The sequence below is a fragment of the Pangasianodon hypophthalmus genome, chromosome 7, assembly GCF_027358585.1.
Source record: "Pangasianodon hypophthalmus isolate fPanHyp1 chromosome 7, fPanHyp1.pri, whole genome shotgun sequence".
Taxonomy (NCBI): domain Eukaryota; kingdom Metazoa; phylum Chordata; class Actinopteri; order Siluriformes; family Pangasiidae; genus Pangasianodon; species Pangasianodon hypophthalmus.
In genome coordinates this window covers 25,739,043-25,753,895 of record NC_069716.1, presented here as the reverse complement: position 1 = coordinate 25,753,895, position 14,853 = coordinate 25,739,043, and the positions used below count along the sequence as shown (strand labels likewise).

The 14,853-nt window shown below is 46.2% G+C and overlaps 1 protein-coding gene across 4 annotated transcripts in view; it reads right to left on the bottom strand.

Annotated features, from left to right (window-relative positions):
* Positions 1–14,853, bottom strand: part of kiaa1549la (KIAA1549-like a) — a 78,770-nt gene that overhangs the window by 44,225 nt on the left and 19,692 nt on the right. For all 4 annotated transcript variants that reach the window (XM_053235522.1, XM_026946416.3, XM_053235523.1 and 1 more), the window contains exons 2-4: positions 11,509–11,838; positions 4,220–4,792; positions 2–117 (exon numbers count right to left, since the gene is read on the bottom strand). In XM_053235522.1, the coding sequence (XP_053091497.1) occupies positions 2–117; positions 4,220–4,792; positions 11,509–11,838 (1,019 nt within the window). The remainder of the gene's footprint in view (position 1; positions 118–4,219; positions 4,793–11,508; positions 11,839–14,853) is intronic.

Genomic DNA, 14,853 nt, shown 5'->3' with positions numbered 1-14,853 from the left:
CCTGGATGCGGACAGTGGAGTCGTTAAAGGCCTTCTGAAGTGCCAGGGTTAGGCCTTTCACCAAGCTCTGCCTCAGTCCACTCTCCAGATAATTCCTCTTCATCTGGATGGACAGAACTGAAGGAGGATCACACACACAAACACACACACACACACACACACATACAGATAAGATGCTGCTCACAGGGAAAACTGCAGTGCATATGAAGTACATATTAATATGTATAAGGCTACAGCTGCTGATTAAATCAACTAATAAATGATTTATCTATCTTTTTCTATTATTTCACTGAATTTCTTGGATTATTTAAGTAATATACTAAAATAAAAAATATATATATTTCTTTCCAGTATTGTAATTAACTAATACCACTACAATACTCTCAACTAGGCTTAATTAAATAATAGGTCACTAACTACAATACAATATTACTGACATATGAGAATATTATCAAGTGCTTATGCCGACCAAATCAGACACCAAAAAAATGCAAAGTCACACTATTTTGCACATTTTTTACTGATACTGAGCACTTTTTTTTGCAACCATAGGTCAGTGTAACCAATGGACAAATGGTCTGAATCAACTGGGAGGCTGAATTGCTCAATTCGGATCAGTCAACCTCAAAATAAATGCCAATGTCCACTGGCTGGCTGTGTAAAAAAAAAAAAAAAAAAAAAAAAACATTTGGATGCTATATTCATTTTGCTTGTTGTGTATTTGCAAGAGCAAATTGTTTGCAGTGTGTAGAATCAGCTCCAAATGCCTAGAAAGTCTTTTTAACTATGTTAAATGTGAACTGAAAGCACAGTAATGACTTGACACACAACATACAGTATATTAAATCTCTTATTGTGTATGTTTGGAAAACTAAACGACATAGTGTTTTATCAGTGCAGCCTTGAATATGTACACTGTATATATGTGCTGGTTGTTTTAGCGTGGGAAAGCGAATCACTGCATGCACAATCACTGCAAACATGCATCACTGCATCATACAACATCAGGGGGGGAAAATACAGGAGTAATTGTACTTCATTACTATATTTAAGTATTACTTTGGAGTATCTATATAGTTTCTACGTGTTGTTGAAATTGAATACTTGTATTCTTACTTCTCCAAAGTTACATTTCCAAAAAAAAAAACATACAGTTTACTCCTTAAATTTCAGTATTTCAGTTTAAATTGCATTAGTTCAATGTACAAAAAATAAAATTAGAAAAGTAGAATTGTGCCAATTCTTCATCTGATATGACTTATTCAATTAAAAATAAACATTTATTTTTTTAATACTTGCGCACACTTAAAAGTAGCATACTTTTGACTTTCATTTGAGTACATTTTTTTGATACTTCCACTTTTAATTGAATAAGACTTTGTCTCATTATCTAAACTTTCAATACAGTATAATTTCTCTGTACTTTTTCCACCCCTGCACAGGATTAATGCTTGTGAGAAATTTTCTTTACTTTTACAGTGTTTGTGGTTTAATTTTTTATTTTTTTTTGACTGCTTTGACCATGTAAAAGTGCTTGGGCCCCTCTCGTCTCTCCTTCTCTGTATTTTTTCTCTGTCTTATCTGTCAGCCGTTTAAACACCAGTGCCAGAGGACTGCTGGATAGACGATGATGCTTGGTTCTTGTGCACAGAATCAACCCTGTGTCAAGTGTATTCTGGCGTCTCCTTACTGCTGTTTGCACCCAAGAATGTGCACTCAAGAAATAATTCATAACACCCTCATCAGACTGGCTGTCCTGGAAGCTGGACAAATTTCCATTTTATTTTCAGAGCATCACTGTAAATGAGAAACATGAAAGTTTTTCCTGTGAAACTAGAAATATTCAGTTAAAGTGTGAATATTCGACTTTTTTTTAACTCAAAGGTCTCAACACAGCCAATCAGAGGTTAAAAACTGTAGGTGTATTTTATACACTCTATGTAGTAAATGCATTTTTTTCTGACAGATAAGAGTCACTTAGTCTGTTTCATTTCACCAGGACATAATCTGAATTTTTACTCTGAAAATTAAGCCTATGTATATTTAATAAACTGCTGTTTCTCCAACTGAGACTGCACACTAGTCATTAATATTTATTAGCAGACCCTCTGATGTTCATTAAAATTTATCAGTTGACACATTTGAGTGTCAAACCATAGCTGTTGCTTCTCAGCTATACTTGTAATGTCTTTTTTGTTGTCAGGGTTTTGTAACCTGTTGCTCCCGTAATGTAACCGGAATCTGCTGATTTAAAATTTAATATTATACAAAAGTCAAATCTGATTGGTTAGAAGGTATTTAGAAGATTACTTTTCTATAACAGCAGCTCTCACATTAGTTCTGACTCAAAGACAAAACACAGGTTTTTATTAATGTGCTTGTACTAATACATTATTATTTATAGTAACAGCTCATTCACAGGGACATTTGGGACATGCTGTTGCAGAAAAATAATCAACTTTGGGGTGGTAACAGTAACTCCATTTCGCACGAGCCCACCTCACATCACTCCATCGCTGATTATTTTCCTATAACTGCACAACCCCAAGTGTTTATCCATTACTAAGGAAATACAATGATAAATGTGTTTTTAATTCTATCTTCAAACAAATGAGCTCTACACTTTCTAGGTGCTAATTTACTAAATAGCATTAATTTGCAGCTCTGGCAAATTACAGTTACACATTATGTGACATAGACGAATTCAGAAACTTTGAACTGTTTATAAAGAAGGGTGGATTCTTATTACTGACAAAATTCAGATGCTACCCCAGGTACAGGTTTAACTTTTTCTCAGTGTGACTTTAAAAAAAAAAAAAAAAAAACTAAATATTGTAAAAGGTCAAATTTCACAAAAAAGTCTTTTTAATTTCTGTTACCACTCACTAATAAGTGCCTTATATTTCTGTACTCATTTTAGGGGAAAAAAAAAACTTCTTGAAAGTACACAAGAATACAATACATTTTCTATGACATGCTATTAAATTATGCAAATAAGTCACAGATCAGTAAACAAGCACTAATATGCAATAGCAAAATGCCGAGCTACCGAGGGAGAAAAAGACAGATAGAAAGAAAGACAGAGAAAGAGAGCAAGGAAATAAGAGTGAGATAAAGAGGCGGGGTGCATAAACAGACTCAGAGAGAAATACAGAAAGGCAGATACGAAGAGAGAGAGAGAGAGAGAGAGAGAGAGAGAGAGAGGAAGAAAGAAATAGTGAAAAGAATATAAAGCATGAGAAGTGCAGAGAGATATGTGGAGATAGGAAAGAGGAAAGAGGCAAAGAGAAAGCAGAAGAGGGGGAGAAAGAGAGATGTAGATGGAAAGAGACCAAGAGAGAGAGAGAGAGAGAGAGAGAGAGAGAGAGAGAGAGCTGTTGAAATTACACATCAATACAAGACATTTTTTCTATTACAGGTTTCTTTAAAACTGTTTTTAAGTTATGCAAATTCAGGATCAGATCAGTAAACATGTTTGCTTTATTATGATAATGCATAATAACATCAATTGATGTTCACATTACACAAAATATTAATAAAAAAAATTATTTCACAGTCTGACTAAGTCAAGACCTATACAGTTAAATGGATGTAGTTCCACTAAAATGTGTGAAAATTTTTATGAATATGGAAAAGCCTAGTCCATAAAAGTGGTATGAGTGGATTCAGGTGAACTAAAATCCTTAATCTGTAACAATTACATTACAATGACATTACACTGACAACAATGACATCTGTAACAATGACATTAGCCCACCTGCCCCTATAAAACTAATCCAGTCCGAACAGGGCTATAGGCTGTATCTAAAGAAAGCAGACATGAGGTTCTACGTGAATTTTTAACTAAATTCTTGCCATGTACTTGCACTTATTTTCTAAACTAAATCTTGGATGTATCATTCCATAAAATATGTTGTGAGAATGTTGCCAGTTTATTCAAGATTATATCACCGCATCAGCTATTTTCATTACCCCGGAAAGTTGGAACATATGTGGTTGAAAACGTAGCTGGTAGGAGAAAAAGTTTATAGCACCTTATAGCACCTTTAGAACTTCCAAAAACAGATAATCATGAAAGGAATACAATCAAAATATAATACAGGACACAACAAACAAAATGCACATCTTAAAGTGAATCAGTAACCTGGAGACTGAGGCTAATGATTCAGCTAGCTTTATCGCTTTGAAATTGAGGTGAGAATAGAGGGAGCAGACTCACCCGTTCGGACCAACAGCTTCTCCGTGATGTTGCAGGATGGAGGTGAGCTCTCAGTGGTGGTGCTCTGCTCAGTGGTGGTGCTTCTAGATGTAGCTACAGTGGAGCTTTGAGTCGTTGTAGTTGCTAAAGTAGTAGTTGTTGTTGTTGTTGGTGTGGTCGTTGTAGTCGTTGTTGTTGTGGTAGTTGTAGTCGTCGGTGTTGTCGGAGGCTCCGTCGCAATCGTTGTGGTTTCGGTGGTAGTCATGGGTGGAGCTTTTGTGGTAAGAACCTCAGTGGTCATGGGACTCATACTGGGAGGAGTCACAGTCATGTCAGTCACAGTTAAGGGTGTGGTTGTGGTGGTGGTTACTGTGGTGAGCTGGAGGCTGTCACTGGTCACAGTGTCAGGGTTGGAGTGTGTGACTGAGGTTTTCCCAACTTTTTCTGTTCCTGGAGATGTACCATTGGATAGCATGGTGGCGGTGGAGACTGGGCTGGTCACATGATCTACACGAGCAGGTTCTGTCTCCTCCAGTGTTAAGATGGAGGTACCGGGTGCCGTGGGAAGGCCTGGGTTCACAGAAGGAGCCTCTTCTAAAAAGAAGACAACAGTTGTTAGGATGTTTTATTGAAAACAAATGCAGTTTACTTTTTGAGATTGTATCACGCTAACACTACAGAATTCTCAGATTTGTTGGTCAGAGAGTGGAGATTAATTTTCCATAAAGGCAGCTCTGACAGTAATTCTGGCTACAAGACAAATCAGAGGTTTATATTCATGTGCTCGTTCTAATATGATAGCGTTTCTATAGCAACAGGCAGTTATCACTGGCCTCTTAATTTGGACATGCCTCATAATCTATGAAAACGTCTCCAGGTTACGTATGTAACCATGGTTCCCCGAGGGAACGAGACGCTGCGTCACGAAACGCTATGGGAACGCCCCCGCGTGACCGCGCTCTGAATCACGTGTCTAATCCGTCCAATGGATGGGCGAGACGTCACGGGCGGGGTGACGTAGCGACCCGGAAGCATAAAAGCCCGAGCGGCGAGCCCCGCGTTAGCTTACTGGAAAATGAAGCAAGCGCCGCAGGGACGCCGGAAGTGTGGCACCGAGACGCAGCGTCTCGTTCCCTCGGGGAACCATGGTTACATACGTAACCTGGAGACGTTCCCCTTCAGGAACTCGAGCTGCGTCACGAAACGCTATGGGAACGAGTATACCCACGCCGCCAGACTTACAAGTCCCTGCCTCCAGGAGGAGGCAAGCCTAAGGCACAAGGACAGAGGAGCTGGGAGTGGCCCGGGTATCTAGGTCATAAAACCTAGCAAAGGTCAGGGGCGTGGACCATCCCGCCGCGTTGCAGATGTCCTGTAAGGACACACCCGCCAGAAAGGCCTTAGAGGCCGCCACCGCTCGGGTAGAGTGAGCCTTGACCCCCAGGGGACTGGGGAGACCAGAGGACTCGAAAGCCAGAGAAATGGATTCTACAATCCACCGGCTGAGGGTCTGCTTAGAAGCAGGAAAACCCCTCTTAGGGGGACCAAAGCAAACAAGCAACTGGTCCGCCTTTCTCCACAGGGCAGTTCTGTGGACGTACGCGTCCAGTGCTCGCACTGGACACGTACAATTGAGCTTCCGATGGTCGGGCTCCCTAAAGGGAGGAGGACAGAAAGCCTGCAGCATGACCGGCCGTGGTGCCGAGGAGGGGACTTTCGGTACGTACCCCGCTCGGGGGTACAAGAATGCTTTGGCCAAACCAGGCGCAAAGTCTAAATAGGAAGGGGCCACCGAGAGGGCCTGAAGATCCCCCACTCTCCTAAGAGAGGAAATTGCCAAGAGAAAGGCAGTTTTCAACGTCAGAAGACGGTCCGAAATCTCCTCTATGGGCTCGAAGGGGGGTTTGCAGAGAGCCTCTAAAACCACGGCCAGGTCCCACGAGGGGACCCGAGATCGAGCTGGAGGTCTGATCCTCAGCGCACCGCGGAGGAAACGTGTCACCCAGGGGTGCCTGCCCACTGACTGGCCATCGAGAGGGGCGTGGCAGGCCGCAATAGCCGCCACGTACACCTTCAGGGTGGAGTGGGTCAGTCCCGCGGAGAGGCGGGCCTGCAAGAACTCCAGCACTGTACCAACTGGGCAGTGAACAGGGTCAAGCCGGCGGTCTCCGCACCAGGAAGTGAAAAGTTTCCACTTCAGGGCGTACAGTTTCCTCGTAGAGGGAGCTCTGGACTGGAGGATGGTCTCCACAACCTCGGTTGAGAGACCGGAAGCGCGGAGTTGTGCCCCCTCAGAGGCCACACCCACAGCTTCCACAGCTCCGGGCGGGGGTGAAGATGGCCCCCCGCCTGTGAGAGGAGATCCCTCCTGATCGGAATCTCCCATGGGGAGCCGTCTAGGAGGGAAATCAGGTCCGAGAACCATACTCGGCCCGGCCAGAACGGGGCTACTAACAGTAGACGAATTCCGTCCCGGCGCACTCTCTCCAGAACTCCCGGGAGCAGAGCGACCGGAGGAAAGGCGTACAGACGCAGCCTCGGCCACGGCTGTACCATGGCATCCAGTCCAAGAGGAGCTGGATGAATCAGAGAGAACCAAAGGGGACAGTGCGACGTCTCCTGCGTCGCAAACAGATCCACCTGGGCTCTGCCGAACATACGCCATATGAGCTCCACCACCTCGGGGTGGAGTCTCCATTCCCCGGGCACCGGCCCCTGCCTCGACAGGGCGTCCGCTCCCACGTTGAGATGACCAGGGATGTAGGCCGCTCTCAATGAGAGGAGGTTCCCTTGGGACCACACAAGGATCTGGAGCGCCAGCCTGTAAAGGGGGCGCGAACGCAGACCTCCCTGGCGGTTGATGTAAGAGACCACCGTCGTGTTGTCGGTGCGCACCAACACGTGGCGGCCTCTTAGGTCTGGGAGAAAGTGTTTCAGAGCTAGAAACACGGCCAGCATCTCCAGGCGGTTGATGTGCCAAGTGAGATGGCGGCCGCTCCACAGACCACGGGCAGGACGGCCACTCATGACCGCTCCCCATCCGGTGAGGGACGCATCCGTCGCTAGCACTACGCGGCGACCAGGAGTTCCCAGGACCGGGCCCTGAGACAAGAACCCAGGTTCTCTCCACACAGCTAAGGCACGGCGGCATCGTCGCGTGACCTTGATCATGCGGAGCGGGTTTCCTCTGTTTCGGAAAAACCCCCTGGTCTTGAGCCACCACTGTAGGGGTCTCATGTGCAGCAGGCCAAACGGTATCACGTTGGACGCAGCTGCCAATAGGCCCAGCAGTCTCTGAAACTGCTTTACAGTGAGTGACCGGCCTACTTTCACTCTCGCGACCGCTGTGAGGACCGACTCGATCCGAGCAGGAGACAAACGTGCCTGCATCGTGGTCGAATCCCACACGACGCCTAGATAAGCGGTTCTCTGAGCTGGAGAAAGCACGCTTTTCTCGGCGTTTAGTCTTAACCCCAGTTCCTTCATATGGGCGAGAACGGCATCTCGATGCCGAGCCGCCATCTGCTCTGAATGAGCTAAAATCAACCAGTCGTCGATATAGTTCAGTATGCGGATGCCCTGTAGTCGCATAGGAGCCAGGGCAGCATCCACGCACTTCGTGAAGGTGCGGGGTGAGAGTGCTAGGCCGAAGGGAAGAACCCGATACTGGTAAGCTTCGCCCCCGAAAGCGAACCTCAGGAACTTCCTGTGCGGGGGAAGGATGGAGATGTGGAAATACGCATCTTTTAGGTCGATCGTGACGAACCAGTCCTCGGACCTGATCTGAGACACGACCTGAGTGACCGTAAGCATCCTGAACTTCAGTCGAGCGACTGAGAGGTTCAATTGCCGCAAGTCCAAAATGGGACGCAGCCCTCCCCCCTTCTTGCGAACAATGAAGTACCGGCTGTAGAACCCTGACTCCCTGTCGTGAGGAGGGACCACCTCGATGGCCTCCTTCCTCAGGAGAGTACGTACTTCCTGCTCCAATACCAGAGCCTGCTCGGGACCCACCACAGTGGGAAGAACCCCAGAAAAATGAGGTGGAGGCGAGCCGAACTGAATTCGGTAGCCTCTTTCTACAGTACGCAGGACCCAATGAGACACATTCGGCAGAAGTTTCCACGCTGCCAGAAAGCTCACTAAGGGAATCAGTCTCTCGAGACTGACCTCTGGTGTAATAGAAGCGGTTAGCTGGGTGCCCTGAGGCGGCGAACCGACATGGGGGAAATGAGCTAACCGCTGCGAAGGCCTCAGGAGAGGCCGCGAGCCTCCCAGACTCGCTACGTTGCCGGGCGAGAACTGGGAGAGGCGCTCGCTGGAGACCGCTGCGCCCTGAAGCACCATAGGTGGCAGGGTTGGCAGATCGACCTCCTGAGGGCACTGGGGGGACCCGGGCACCGTAAGATGAGGTGTACGCCGCGTCGCCCCAGAGGGGCCCGCCCTCGGAAGCCCTGGGCCAAAACCATCAGGGCTTCTTAGCCGCGGCCCTTCTGGACATGAGGACGGTCCTCAGATCCGCCTTAGTGCCCGAAGGGCCGGGCCCAGAGCGTCGTCGCGACTCCTGCTCCCGCCTCGGGGGAGCACGGGAGGCGACGCTCTGCTTTTGGGCCTCCCTGTAGGAGGGGGCCGTACACGGAGGGGGCTGCCCCCGCCCGGCAGCCCCACGAGCTAGAGAGCGACGGGGGAGGAACCGCTGGAACGCCGCCGCCTGAGCACGGGCCTGCTGGTATCTCTCGACGACGGAGTCTACCGCGTCGCCAAACAGGCCCGAGGGAGTAAGCGGGGCGTCCATGAGCACGACCCTGTCCTTCTCTTTCATATCGGACAGGGTCAGCCAGAGATGCCTCTCCGCTGCCACCAGGACTGCCATAGACCGACCGATAGCACGGGCGGTCTCCTTGGTGGCGCGGAGGGACAGGTCAGCGGCCCGCCTGAGCTCAGCTACCTGCTCAGACGTACTCTCCCCCTGCTCATCCAGCTCTGTAAGCAGGTCAGCCTGGTACGCCTGTAACACCGCCATGGTGTGCAGACACGCACCGGCCTGACCTGCTGCCGTGTACGCCTTGCCTACCAGCGCTGAGGTGGTCCGCAGCGGCTTGGTAGGCAACGCCGGAGCCTTCAGGGACGATGCAGCAGCAGGGGACAGATAGCTGGCTAGCGTCTGTTCAACCCTGGGCATCGCCCTGTAGCCGGAGTAGTCCAGCCCCGCCACATTAGCGTAATGGGAAGACGTGGGACTGAACAACCGGGCCGAAAATGGCCTATTCCAGGACCTCGACACCTCAGTGTGGAGGTCCGGAAAAAAGGGCAGGCTCCGGGGCGGAGGTGGCGGCCTACTGCGCAAAAAACGCTCCTCCAGTCTAGAGCCCTGAGGCTCAGGCCGTGACTCAGCGGGCCAGTCAATGCTAAGCTTAGCGACTGCCCGTGCAACCACCTCGAGCAGCTCCCCGTATTGAGGAGACTGCGGCTCAGGGTCGACGCTCTCCACATCGACCTCCTCGGAGGACGATAGGTGGAGCGCCGAGTCCGCTCCCCGGGGGGAAGAAACCGCAGAGCGTGCTTCCGAGCCCAGGGAGGGGACAGAGGACCTGGAGGGTGAGGAAGGAGAAAGGGACGGGCCCGTCTCCATTCCCTCCGCCAGGTCCATCTGCGAGCCCCACGAGCGCAACCGCCGCTCTGCCTCGGCAGAAGCGGGGCCGGCACCGCGAGGCACGCTAGTGAGGGCTCCCTCCTCAAAGAGAGCCCAGCGGGAGCGGAGAGTGCGCAGCGGTAAACGCTCGCAATGTGCGCAGCCGGCTCCCTCGAGAGCCGACTGAACATGCTCCGCTCCCAAACAGGCAACGCACAGACTGTGTGTATCCCCGCCCGTAATAAATCGCGGACAGGGAGGAACACACGGCCTGAAGCGCTGCCCGCTCTCGCCCTTAGTCTTAACCTTGGCTTTAGGCATGCCAACGATAAAACACCAAAAGACAAAAATAGACAGACAATAAACACAGAGCGCTTGCTGAAAACAGGAAGCTAACGCGGGGCTCGCCGCTCGGGCTTTTATGCTTCCGGGTCGCTACGTCACCCCGCCCGTGACGTCTCGCCCATCCATTGGACGGATTAGACACGTGATTCAGAGCGCGGTCACGCGGGGGCGTTCCCATAGCGTTTCGTGACGCAGCTCGAGTTCCTGAAGGGGAACATGCTGTTATATAACAAAGAAATGCATAATCATTACTATGATAAGGCTCTCTGTAGAAGTTTATTTAGCATTTATGGAAGGAGTCTCCAGTGTCAGTGCTGTTTTACTGCCATGAAAACATCTTCAGGGTACAGGACTCCTTTCTAACACGACAAAAAGCTGTTTTTTTATGTTAATAATCTCAATAGAGAGGAAAAAAAGAAAGTCTACTGAGGAAACAAGTGTTTGTAGCTGCTATAACTTAAGTCATAACAGTAACCAACTTGTTTCATGGATGTTCAACAACATTAAATGTAACTATGAATGGGAAAAATATGATGTGTCGTTCTTTAATAAATCAAAAATTGCAAGCTTTAAAAAAAAACACTTCAGGACATGCTGTTATAGGAAAATAACCAACTTTGAAGTGGTAACAGCAACTCCACTTCAGGCCGCAGCATGCCACCCAGTCATGATTATTTTCTTGTAACAGACCAACCCCAATTGTTTTAATTCTTACTTAGAAGTTCAAAATGTTTTTTTTTTCTTCTCAACATATCAATAACAGGCAAGCAAGACAGGTTTGAAAAGAATAATTTGGGAGGATATTTTATAGTCACAAACAGGGATTTTCAAATATCTTGTAACTCCAACTACAAGAACCAAGCTTCCATTAGGAGAATTTGCAGTTTCAAATAATTTGATTATGAATTTTGGTACACATCAAATTCTGAGCACTTAATTGATGTTATCAACAAGAATCAGCATTTTAAGATATGTTCTTTATAGGCACTGGGACATCATTAAAACTCCCTGATTGTGACTTTAAAGGTCAATGACTGAGGGAACACTATGAGTGTCATGAACATTCATCCAAGATGACAAAGGAGAATGAGTCATGACAAATCAAATCATATCTAACACATGATGATAATGATAAGGGTGATCACCATACAAGGACTTTCAAGCATGATGATGATCACGATGATGGACACGACGAGGACAAAAGCACAGACGACAACACCAAGTCAGCAGAACTTCTGTGAACAAAGCCATTTTGATCACAGTTAACCTCACACACACAAAAGCACTGGTAAACACACACATTTATCTCACGTCCACGCTGCAGGTGCCGTACCTGAGCTGGTGCTTAGCGCACTCTTGGTTGGAGCTTGTGGAGCTTTAGCTTGTGGATCCTCCTGGATTTTGCGATTGGTGAGATTGTAAGTGTTTGCGTGAGGAGGGGCTGGATATTGCACCAGCGACTCCGAGTTGGCCCTCACTGTCAGCACGGAGGAAAAGACGGCCTGCTCTCTGGTGCTTGGCGCTGCCTCTGCTGGTGCAGAGTGAGACTGCAGGAGAGGATCTCCATCTTCTTCTAGCGGAGAGAGGGACGAGGAGGCGTTTGAAGACCCAGTTGGGATTGGCGATGTAGCAGAACGATTCAATGTTTCGATCTGGCCCTCATCTGGAGAAACACAACCAGAGATAATAGGTAATACATCGAAGTACTCAGTAATGAACAGGATTTTTGGGTTGTGCTCGATGACTCATATTTTTTTTTGATTTCAGAAAATGAGCACGTTTCAAAACTTCCAAAACACAGAGATTGCTTAGCCCATGCAAATCAATCATAATTAATGTAGACATCCTCTGGCAACAGTCCTTAAAAGATATATTTCTGAAAAATTTATCCATCAAAATAGTACATGGACACCAAATATTTTGTTGCTGTAAATTAAATGCCTTTGTCTTATTTCTTCCTTTATTTTGTCTAAAAGGTATGTAAACGACATTATAAATTAAATGTATAAATAAAATTTAATGCAATGTAAATATATATTATGATAATGTTAATAAAATAAACTTGTTTTCCTGAGGATTTTAATGAGGACTGAGATGAACTTCTGGATGTTCACTTTTTTTCCTGTTCCCATGCATAATGACTGACTCTCATATGGAAATGTGGAACAGTTTAAAATATGACCAGCATAAATCTGCAACACCGTGCAAAGCTCATGAGTCATCATAGGCAGAGATGAAAAATAAGAAAGAAAACAGTAATGTGAATGTAGGTTTGTTTTTTTAGGTCATAGGGGAAGACAGCCATGCAGTCATAACATACCACAGCGGAAAATGTGTCAACTCACACACAATTATATACATATTGCCCCGAAACGGTGCCTTAACTTTAAGAATCACCTCTATTGAGGCTGAAAGACATAGAAAGAGAAAAAGGATAATATTCTAGTGAACCTCCAACTATAGAAGTGGTGATTAATGTCAGCGAGTCACTGCAGCCCAGGACTGTGTCAATGTTATGTTCCTCAAGATAAGAATCAAATAAAAGGCAATGAAGGCCTATTAATCATGGCATTAATCATCTCTGAATGACTCTCCAGCATGGAGGTGACAAAATCAGCAAATGGCGTGATTTTTCTCTTCCCTGAAGTGAAACGAGAAAAATGAATAATTCACTGTGGTTACCAGGAGCCTTGGTTTAACAAGACACTAGTATTAAAAGTCTTTAGCGAGTGTGTGTGGGTGTGAGAGTATGTGTCGGTATGTTATCGCAGGTCATGTTGAAAGCCTCTTCTCCAACCGACAGCCACCTGCTCTTACAGTTCGAGCATATGGGGTTTCCTGAGAAAGGGACAGCGAGAGAAAGGCAGGGGTCGTGCAATGATGTGACTCTGAAGTAGAGAAGAAAAGCACACATGCATATGCTTCAGCTCAAGAGAACCTCACTGCCAGTGCCCTACAGACTGCATTACTACAGCAGCGAGGACGTTTTAGTATGCTGACCCCGGCATGGAGAAGATTTATAAAGACTTTAATGGCTCCTGGAGCAGTCATGGTTTTCAAATGAGGCACCGAGCTGAACCAATCAAACGCTACTGCCAGGCACAGCAGAGTGATTCCATTGGCTCACTTGTTTCCATACATCAAGGTGCATCCAGATCTCTGGTCTGATCTATAAATAATCAAGGACACTGCGTAATTGTTCAAATTCCTGCTAATGATCTTGTGAACAACAAGAATTTGGGAACCAAGTGCTCATCCTATACTGATGTAACTAAGGATCAGTCAGATGGCAAGGCCTGGAGCTTTAACAGGATAGGGACAGGTGGTGATGGGGGATGATGGGTAATGGGCCAAAACCAGTAAGTCCACGAGAAGGCCGCGCACGAAAGGCTAGGCATGGCATTGCACCATTCCAACAGGATGTCTATTCATAGGACCCCATCTGCTTTTAACTGCGTCTTCGTGGGGCATTGACAGCAGTCCACCTGTCCTTCATCAGAGACAAGCCACTCGAGATGCTTTAATCAAAAGCAAAAAGGAAGGATTGCTCTTTTGCTTTCAGTTCTAATCAGTTACGGAAAATTCCAATTAAATTCCAAATCGACTGAACCACTTTGTACCATCTCTACTTAAATCACAACTGGAGAAGATTACAGTGTCCTCGTTCTACCGGGAAGATTAAAAATCCTGATGCACAGGCGATTGCCCTTCAAGTTAACTCTCATCATCCTTTTTTTTTTACCGCAGAAAGAAAGATCTCAAAGTGCAATATTAATATAATTTTAATGCGAAGTGAAAAAAATATATAAAATGCAGCAATTTCAGGCTGTGGCTTCGTGTGACTTGGGTCGTGCTGACAGCTGCTAAACTGTGAGAGTACAAGCCGAGTTAAATTTAGTTTATAAAAATCACAGTATTAAGTTTAACAAGTTGAAGCACAAAGCGTAGGCTGGGCAGACACAGGATGAATCGCCGATGATCCCTGATGATGACTAGCGCCACTGTGCCTTCAGTAGTCTGAATCGCTGTTAGTCACCTTGGACAAAGCTTTGTAATATTACACAGTTACATAAGAGATGGCTTTCCTATGACACTGTCTTTTTAGGGTTTGACACATCTCTAGCACCATAAGATTTGCTATGCAGCATTTTAGCTATGAAGAAATAATGGTCTTTTTGAGATATAGGTATTATATAAGGTGTCCTTAGGCACAAAATAGGCCTATCTGACAAGCAGGGGATGATCTATGTGCTCACCACCCTAATTGCCTCCTCACCTTTGCAGCCTCTAAAATATGATGCAAGTTTTATTAATTGAATGTAATGTAAGCACATAGCATGATACCTCAAAATAATGTTCATCGGCCTCAAAAATGAACCAATGCTTGACCTGTTTATTAAAGCCTATACCACAGTGCTGCTCAATTCTTGATTACAGCAGCTCTGTGTCAGGAATCAGCTGAGGATGCAAGTGCAAGTGCAAGTGTTTTATTAATCACGGCAAACAAGTCAAACATGTAATCCAAAAACATAGTTAAAAAACAGGCAAGGGTCAGGCGATGGGCAAACAACATTAACATTAACGGGCATAAGCAAAACAAAGATAATAGAAACTAGATCAAACCAGAAGGACTATCACAATATCAAAAGGCTTGGTCATGACTGGCACAAAAGGACAC